Source organism: Stenella coeruleoalba (genome assembly GCF_951394435.1).
Source record: "Stenella coeruleoalba genome assembly, chromosome: 1".
Classification (NCBI taxonomy): Eukaryota; Metazoa; Chordata; class Mammalia; order Artiodactyla; family Delphinidae; genus Stenella; species Stenella coeruleoalba.
Genome location: NC_137169.1, coordinates 95526177 through 95535810, shown reverse-complemented (window position 1 = coordinate 95535810; position 9634 = coordinate 95526177). Strand labels below are relative to the sequence as shown.

General features: G+C 46.8%; 1 protein-coding gene across 5 annotated transcripts in view; it reads right to left on the bottom strand.

Annotated features, from left to right (window-relative positions):
* Window positions 1-3371: 3371 nt before the first annotated feature.
* ELAPOR1 (endosome-lysosome associated apoptosis and autophagy regulator 1) overlaps window positions 3372-9634 on the bottom strand; it is a gene marked incomplete at both ends in the record, with an annotated part of 67976 nt that continues 61713 nt past the window's right edge. For 2 of the 5 annotated variants that reach the window (XM_079927827.1, XM_079927829.1), the window contains 7 exons: window positions 3372-3703; window positions 4679-4844; window positions 5534-5712; window positions 5790-5916; window positions 7112-7213; window positions 7685-7781; window positions 8083-8263. In XM_079927827.1, the coding sequence (XP_079783953.1) occupies window positions 3635-3703; window positions 4679-4844; window positions 5534-5712; window positions 5790-5916; window positions 7112-7213; window positions 7685-7781; window positions 8083-8263 (921 nt within the window). Of the gene's footprint in view, window positions 3749-4382; window positions 4436-4678; window positions 4845-5533; window positions 5713-5789; window positions 5917-7111; window positions 7214-7684; window positions 7782-8082; window positions 8264-9634 lie in introns of all 5 variants that reach the window. The other 3 variants (XM_079927825.1, XM_079927826.1, XM_079927828.1) reach the window with 3 other exon arrangements.

Below are 9634 nucleotides of genomic sequence, written 5' to 3'. Positions count from 1 at the left end.
ATAAGGATGTGCAGTTAGGGTTAGTGTGTATGCCATATTACTAAATCTGTTGGAGATGCAGTTTCCTCATTATAGTGGGGCTAGTACCTGCCTCTTGGCCTGTTCTGAGAACCAGGTGAGCAATGTTATGAAAGAACTTAGTCCAGGCTTGACACATAGAAATCCCAAAGTAACGTGAGCTTCCTACTTTCCTACTTAAGAGTTTAGATTTGATCCTATAAGCAGGGGTGATATTTAAAATATTTAACCACCAGTACAACCCAGGTACCACCCAGTCAAAACAAATTTGGGTCACAACTAATCAGCTGAGGGAATTCGTTTTAGGGGATTAAGTGCCCTCAACTAGAGTGAAGGAAAGCACGGAAGTGGGAAAATCCAGCTGCTCTGGGAAATGGTGGGTCCTTGATGTCCTCTAGGGTTTTATCCACATCTAGTCCATAATAATCCATGTCATACCCAAATAAGCTAATTTTACCTGTCTTTGTAGGCACATTGTTATATGGCTGGCCTCAGTGTCACCCAAGGGAAAACTGAACTGGAACGGAATGGAACTGACGTTCCAAGTGTTTTATGTGTTCTCCTTTTCGATCCTCACCCAATCTTGGGAGGTAAGGCATCATCAGGTGTGTTTTATTATTGTGGAAACTGAGGCTTTGATTGATGGCTGATTCTTCAGCAGGTGGTGAGAGGCTTCTAGCATAGGTCCCTATTGCTCCCAAGTATGCTCTTTTCTCTGTCACTCTGGGGTTCCAGAATCCTTCTCTTCAGTTTAAGCTTCAAGGGCATTTACCACTTCTCACTCACCCATCCAGCCATCCAACCTATGTTCAAGAAAAACAGCTGAAAGATATGCTTTTATTTCACAAAAAAGTGTGACATGCGATACCCATCCCCTAACAATCTATGAACTCTTGGAATACAGAGTAAAAAGGAAATCCAACCAGTCTTGATGAGACAAAAACTTGATTTCACAAAGCTGAAAAATCCATTACAAAGTCTCTGTTGTATAAATATAGTGAGTCTTATCTTTAATGTAGAGTGAGACCAAAAAAAAAAAGTTTTGTTGGCATAAGAAATCCCTGTCCTTGAATACACCACAATCTTCATTTGTACTCCCAGCCAAATACAGGTGACACCTACATGATGAGAGTTACATGTGTGTTCTCGGACTCTAAGTAACCAAATGGGATTTAAGTATTTTGTCTCCTGAGCCCACACTCCCTCCTCCAATAGCTTGTGCAAAATGTTATAGCCTTAGTTTGCTAAAAGCTTTTCCCATATAAAATAACATGTGTCTATTCTAAATTTGATTGTAGTAATGGGTGTACAATTCCATGAGTATACTAAAATTTATTGAATTGTACATTTTAAATGAGTGACTTGTACGGTATTTGAATTACACTTCAATAGAGCTATTAAAAAATATCTAACATGTGTCTAAGTTGCTAGGGGAGCAACCCCGATAGCATAACTCAGGAGTTTCTGGCAGGATGCAGGGAAGATCTGCAGAAGTCGGTACACTAAGGGGTGTAGAAAGGAGATCCTTAAAATATTATGATTAAGTCAATAGAGTTTGAGTTTGCTCTAGGGGCACTCAGATTCATGATGTCAGAATAAAGAAGTCAGTGGGGTATGTACTTTTTCTGAGTGATTCTAGAATAGTCTAAGAATCTTCCATGGCCTTTGTCACAAAAAAAATTTATTTGGCGGAAAGGCAGTTGCCCGGGGTATTGCCGAGGCTACAGAAAACTTCAGGCTGGAGCTTGGAAGCTGGCTATCTGCATCCACTGGGAGAAATTCCAGCATGACCACAGGCTCTGAGAGCCTGAGTCCCACAGGAGGAGGGAGAATTTAGATACCAAAGAAAAGCTTCTAGATTTATTGAACCAAAGGGACTGCCTGTCTTCAGTGATGCGGTTGTTGGCCAGAAGTTACAGCAGGGTTCCAATTCTCACTGACCCTTTTATAAGACCATTGCCAAGGCAGCAGTGGCCAATCACATCAGCACACCATCATGTGGCAGACTAACCACTTACAAGTGCCGTCTCCATTCTTTACCTACCATCTGGTCACCAAATGGTCACTTGAGAAAGGAGACAGGCACAGACCATGGGCAACAGGGCCCTTGAACAAGGATGGTCATTCTAGCCTGACAGTGAGGGAAGGAGAATAGCCATTAGTAGAAAGAAAAAGAGAATTTAAACTCTTGCTCCGGTTTTACCATTTCTAGTTACTTAAAGTTCATCAGTTATACTTGTTGTGAAAGTGGAGAAAAGGAGCACAGAGAACATTCACTTTACTCACCTTTCAAAACAGATGCTGCCAGAAGGTGGGGCCGGAAGTCTTTTTAGTTTTTCAGCACACAAAGGAAATGAGAACAGGAGGAAGGGAAGGACAGGGGCATGAAAGTGCAAGGGTTCCCAGTTTGGTGAACACCTTGTCCAACTCCCCTAGTGTTTCCTCCTTGAAGACTGATCTGGATCTACTCACTGCTGGGGCATGGGGGCTACAAGTCCATGCCTTTCTTGGCCAGCCTTGAGGTTGTCTATTCTGCGGCTGAGCAGATGAATTAAGTTTAGAAGCAGACATCATGGCCACCTCAGGTCCATCCCATTGTGGGCTGACTCTCTAGTAGGGCCCCATTAAAATCTTGACTTCCTTGTGTTCTTTCAAAATACGACACACCTGTTCCCTAATATGGCCCAAGCCTCTAGGAATGGGGCACTCAAGGATGAGGAATTTTCCTCACTGGCAATGTTTGTCATTTCTGGGTAGAAGCAAATAGAGAATAAAGCTAGAACATCTGGGATTGGGGCTTACCTGGTTCCCTTTAGTGTCATAGGGAGATGGTGGGAGGTAAAAAAAAAAACAAAAAAACCAAAACAAAACGCAGTGGGTTGCGGGGAGAATAGATCCATCAGGGCTTTCCCCATTTTCTCAATGAACATTTTCCTTTGGCTCCAGTGAGAATAGTTATAGCTTACTCAAGGAAAGGGAATGAAGTACCCAGTTTAAAAAACAAAATAAAACCTTCCTTTATTGCCTCTTTGTGCTTATCAAGCCCCTTCTTACCCAGGGCTTACTCATCTGGCCCTCAGCCTACCCACTATACCAGTTTGAGTTGGTTATCCAGGAGAGATGAATCCAGGCAACCGTGAAGATGGTTCATCAGGGGATGCCAGTACCCTCCTCACCCAGCCTCTCTCCTAAAGAGATTGTGAGCTGAGGGCATATGATCAGGGAGACTCCCAGCTGCTTGTGCCCTTAAGTAAGAGGACAGGGGAGGGAGTTTCTATACTTAAAAAGAGAGAAATACTTTTGTTCCAGAGCTATAAGAAATATGAGCAGATGAAGCTATGGCTCCAATGGCTGGTCCATTTTGGGAAACAAGATGCAAGCGAGGGAGTAATATATAAACAAAGTGTGGGTATATTTGGCAAGTTTGAGGCAAGCAGAAAGGAGGGTTTGGGTACTCTATAAAAAAACAAAGATCTGAAATTCAAACTTCTTCTGATAAGGCCACAACGAAGAGATTTCCAGCAGTGGGTGTTGCAGGAAACTGGCACCCACATTGCCACAGGCTTGCAAGGTGATGTGCCCAGGTGAGGAGGCAGGTGAGGCAGGGCAGCGCCCCTCACAGGTCCATGTCTGGGCTTCCTGAGGATGTCTTCAGTGGCACCGAGTCAAATCCATCAGGAGTCCTCTGAAAGAGAGATGGTGACGGGAGCTGGCTGCTGCACATGGGCAAGTTTGGGGAACAAAGGAGGGAAATGGAAAATAGGTGACAGAAGGAGCCCTCATGAAATTCCTGCTTTCAGTGGCTTTGTGGAAACATGGACCTAAGATATCCTCTATTCTTCTTGCTCCCTTCAGCCAGTCAGAGGATAAGAAATATCTTTAAAACCCCTTGCTCTGCATCTGTGTTGAATTCTAGAAGTTCCAGAAAGACTCAAGCGTCCCAGGATAAATTGTTCTCCCATTAGTTAAAAAAAAAAAAATTCAAGGTCTAAGGAGGCCAAGGGAGTCGCCCTGGAAGATCAGCACAAAGGGAATGAGATTCAGCCAAGTAAACACCTCCCCACCTTCCTTTCCTCGCCATCCCTCCCCACCCCATTTGGATGAACTGGTTCAGGGCAGCAGTGAGCTGTGGGCACTGGCAGAGTGGGGCTGCAGAGGGCAGCGGCCCTGGAAGAGTTGCCTGAATGTTCTCTGCTTGCCCCAGGCCCAGGCCCAGACATCCGTGGGACAGCACCCTCCAATGGCCAAAGGAGAGCCGCACTTCTATCGGAAGTTGATCCTAGAGATGACCTCTTCCCCTCCCTCCAAAAAAAAAAGAAAAAAAGAAAAAAAAAGGGCAGGGGGGAGGGGGTCATGAATCTTACAACATGGGTGGTTCAATACTTCTGGAAGTTAAAAGGCCCAAACAGTCCATCCACTGGAGTGCATGTCGGGAGAGAAGGAGCCTAGTCAATAGCAGCCTTGGGCCCCAGGGGAAAGAGTATTGGTGTGGAAATACAGAAGGCAGAAGCCAGGATTCACAGGGTGGGGGGATAGAATAGTATGGAGGATGGGGAGCAGAGTAGTGGTCCCTGAACAGTGTGGGGTCATTCAGTATCCTAGGACTGGTATCTTCTCCAGCCCTCCAGGCTGACCTCAGTGCGCTGGCCAGGCTCCCTACCTTGGAGGTGAATGATCTGATCTTCCCAAAGAGTGACTTCTTGCTGGTGAAGATGAGGTCATCCTCCACATCCTCGCCTTCCATGATGGCACAGCTGTCGGCTGCTGGCAGGTCACAGTCCTTGAGGGTAGCATTCATCACCAGCTTGGAGTATTTGTACTCTAGCCTATGAAACAAGGGGATGGTAGGGCCCCATTAAAATCTTGACTTCCTTGTGTTCTTTCAAAATACGACACACCTGTTCCCTAATATGGCCCAAGCCTCTAGGAATGGGGCACTCAAGGATGAGGAATTTTCCTCACTGGCAATTTTTGTCCACATTCCAAAATGTGGAATAAAAGGAGGGGATGGGAAAGACAAGACACCAAAATGTGGAATAAAAGGGAAAGGGAGAAAGGCTGGGCTATAAAGAGATATTCCCATACCATGGGTAATGGAACTGAAGCATAGCAAAATGGTGTTGGGCTGGGCATATAACTAAGGAATCCGACTCCCAAGTCAGGGATCTTTTTCCTCAAGTATAGGTGTTTCTGTGATCTCAAAGCTTAATAGAAATAATGGAATTGTAAAGTCATTATTTTTATCATTAATAATAACAAATTAAGAATTCTCTTTGCTTTTCTTTTGAGAATCTAACAGCCCTTCACAGACTGCCATGTGATACCATCCCTGTTTAGGAGTCAGGATAACCAAGGCATACACTGGATAAGTGGCTCAACACAGCTCTGGCCAGAGTCACAGGGACTGTGGCCAATGCCAGAGAATAGCCCCATGAACTTATACTCTCAGATATTCTCTTCCCAGCTCAATGATCCAATCCTGGCCATCCCCAAACTGCAATACCCCATCATGTACTTTTGATTCTTTTTCCAAAAGTAACAGGTCAAGACGGTGAGCAGGATAGCAGTGCAGGTGCCTGCAGAGATGCCCACTTTCAGCCAGAAGTCTATCGTTTTGCAGATGGTGACTTTCTGCTCAGGCAGGGAGATGCCACGCGAGCAGAGCTTTGGTTCTCGCCACACGTAAGTAGTCTTCTATCGGGGAGAAAAACAAGGAACTCAGATATCACATTCCCTTGTCTCCTGGGAAGTCCCCAAGCAGGGACACCTACCTGGATCCCGGCCACGCAGCTGCTGACGATAGCGTGGTAGTCAGCAGCTGAGCAGAGTGGGCAAGCGGCCACGCTCTCCCACAGGAAGTGGAAGTTACAGCCATCACAGGTCCCATCGGAGCATGTGCTAGCAGAGCAGAAAGGAGACATGAGCGCACACTCGCAGGACTGCTGGGAAGATCTGGCTGGAGTCCTGGCGTCTCATAACTTGCCTGATCTGTCCTCTCCTTGCCAAACTGTTAGCTCCATCAGGATCCTTCCAACTAGTCCTTAACCCAGGTATCGCTCTCCGATTTCCCTGATGATAAGAGGCCTTTCTGGCCTTCACCAGGGCTCCCACCCTCTGCCCGTTTGTTTCTGCTGACATCCGATGAGAACTAATGTAAGCTGTCTGAGCTCTAGCATAGCTGCCCAACTAACCCCTCAGAAGCTCCTGTCCAACCCATGGACATGTGACATTTTGCAAAAGTCACATGCAGCTTTCTGCAGAGGGTGGAGGTGGGGGGCAGGGTTCAGGAATGAACTTCAGATCACTGCTATCTGCAGTGTATTTTACTGTAACGTTTGCAACAAGAATAGTGATCTTACACTTTGATACCACTGCTGGGTCAAAATGTGCTGCTGGGTTCCCCATCTCCCTGATCAGTTGTTGTCTAGGAGCAGCATTTCCCAAACCATCTTCCTCAAGACTGGTACCCCTCAAGATGTTAGTGTTATGTGAAAAAAAGGAAGGTTGGCGGGGGAAGGGTACTGTAATCAAATTAGTTCAGGAGTCCTCAATTTAGTGCACTCAGCTATTAAACTCAGAATAGGGTCTTCCAGCTGTAGAGAGATTCCTAGGATTCCCTAAACCTTTACTAATCCTAATGATAATAGGAAGTAACCACATCTGAGAAAGACATCTGGGGAAGTCCTCAAGTCTCATTATCTCATTTAATTCTCATAACAGCCCCCTGAGGGAATTTATTACTATCCCCATTTTACAAATAAGGAAGAAGAGGCCTAGAGAAGATAAGAACTGTATCCATAACAGAGCTGGTAAGTGGAGGAGGGGAATCGAATCTGGCTCTCAGCCCCAGCAGTTCGTCACTTTGCTAGGCAGCTTCCCCTATAATGGTCTGTGAGTGTGAGGGTAGCTTTGACTCTTCCTTCTGCTCCATTCTTGACATCTAAAGACTGAGGGTTTGGAGCCATGACTGTGTCCCCAAGAACCCATTAATGGATCTCACATGGTTTTCTCTTTTGCTCTTTTGCAGTACTCTTTCTTTGGTTCTTGGGATGTTATGAGGCCAAGGGAGGGAGACTTTGTTACATCCCTTTACCTTGGCAGCGACAGACTTCCAGGAGCAGGTTTCAGCAGACTGCATCTGACGCGGATGGTGGTTGATCTCCCAGAACTGCAGGACTGGGTCACATCATTGGACCTGCAGAGAAAGCAGCCCCCATGGGGGAACGAGTCACTCATCTGTGTCATTGGAGAGCCACTAAGTAAAGTCAACATGGAACGGTTCCCTCACTGGGGAAGTCTGGACTTGGGCTGTGGCCTGACACACAGGAGAGTGTTGGGGTCAGGGAGATCTGGTCAAGGGGAAATGCACTGGTCTAGGAAAGGCTAGCAGATGCACAACACTGGAGCCTCCCTTAGGCAGGAAGGGTAGTCCGCCACAGGTCATCCAGTATTCCTCCCTGCCACCAGAGGCAGACCTGCCCCAGGAATACCCAAGAAGCTAGGATGGGGAAATCCCAGCCTTTAGTGCTCATTGCTGGGCAGGTCTGCTAGACCTTGGAAGTGGTCTGGCTTGATAAGTAGTAGGTGGCTGGAGAGGGAGGGACACCACAGCGATTGCGGAGGAGCCCTGGGTTTCACTTGCATTAGCCTGGCCTCTCATTTTCACCTATAAAAGAAGATCACGTCCGGTATTCCCAAGGGCTCCGGGTGGAAAAGTTCAGCTGGGGAGGTGATTCCGTCCAGAGTCATATCTGTTGTCACCCCTGCCAAATTAGAGCTCCTAATTAGTCCTCACTAGTAGCATTTAGCTGGCAACCACTTCTGTTCTTTCAATACCTGTCCACATCCCACCTTCCTTCATCTCATCACATCCTTGAGTGGCTCATGAAAGGGTGAAACAAAGGTTTGTCAGTGGCCGCAGGGGCATTTCGTACCCCAGGATGGAATAGGAAACAGAGGTCAGGAGGTTGGGCCCCTCACCTGGGGCCTTTTACCTCAGAGCCTGGTAGGCTCACTCTCTCTTACAGACATGCTCAGACAGGCGAGAGCAACTGTGTTACTCACCGATAAGCCGATCTGCGAGGCTAACAGGCTGCGAGGACACTCCGGCCTTGTAGCCTGTCACCTCCGGGGGAATGATGACCGCCTGGCACACGTAGGCTGTGATGGATTTGGAGAAACCTGACTCACCCTCAGGAATCCGGAGGTCAGTGACATTGTCAGTGCACACGGACATTTTCTTACCCTGGGCAGGGGGATGTGGGGAGGAAGTAGGAAGGAATGAGTGATCACAGAAGAACTCCCAGAAGGGAACAGGGAACAGTTTTTCCGTGTCTAAAATTTCAGCCTTCTAAGAGTGTGTTGCAGTGGAACGATTCATCCCAGTTCTAATTACAAGACAGATTTTAAAAGATAAAAAAGTTAAGAATAAGGCCTAGGTGTCCTAGTTTCCAGAACTCTGGTTCAGGGATCCCCAGTCTTTTCTTTCCTTGGAGTCACCTGGGAGCCCTATATAAGCAGTGCTGTGAAGGTGGCAACTGATTTGGAGATCTAATCTACCAGCCCACCAGTTAAGGGCCTTCCTTATCCTAGTCAGTTTTCTAGGCAGATACTGAAATGTGTAACTAATCCCATGAAATTTATCTGGACCTCTGGCCTGCTTCCCATTCCCTTTCTGTGTCTTCCTTGGAGCTGTGATTCTACCATACTTACTTTGGAAGCACCTTCCAGAGTGTCCTGGGGGTTAAAACAGACCCCAAAAGCAGCTCTCTCCCTGCCTTGAGGTAGGACATCTTAGGATCTACTGGACCCTATTCCATTTAAAAATATTTATCGGGCTTCCTTGGTAGCGCAGTGAGAGTCCGCCTGCCGATGCAGGGGACGCGGGTTCGTACCCCGGTCCGGGAAGATCCCACATGCCGCGAAGCGGCTGGGCCCGTGAGCCATGGCCGCTGAGCCTGCGCGTCCGGAGCCTGTGCTCCGCAGCGGGAGAGGCCACAGCAGTGGGAGGCCCGCGTACCGCAAAAAAATAAATAAATAAAATATTTATCAACAGAAGAAAGATTGCTTCTCCTCCAGTCTTTAACAACCCATACTGTATAGAATAGAACTCTGGAAGATGGAGGGAATTGAAACTCCTTCCTCGAGATTTTGTAATAGAAGAGATATTGAGATACTGTTCCTTTAAAAATTCTTCAAATTTGGGCTTCCCTGGTGGCGCAGTGGTTGAGAATCTGCCTGCCAATTCAGGGGACACGGGTTCAAACCCTGGTCTGGGAAGATCCCACATGCCTTGGAGCAACTGGGCCCGTGAGCCACAGCTACTGAGCCTGCGAGCCTGGAGCCTGTGCTCTGCAACAAGAGAGGCCGCGACAGTGAGAGGCCCGCGCACTGCGATGAAGAGCGGCCCGCCGCTCGCGGCAACTAGAGAAAGCCCTTGCACAGAAATGAAGACCCAACACAGCCAATAAATAAATAATTCTTCAAATTTATGAAATATGAATATATAACATGTTTGCTAATATAAGATCATTTGTTCAATATTTTAAATTTAAGTGGACCAAGCATTTAGAATGTAGGATTTTCAATATGATAAATTTTATTACAAATAGAGCTA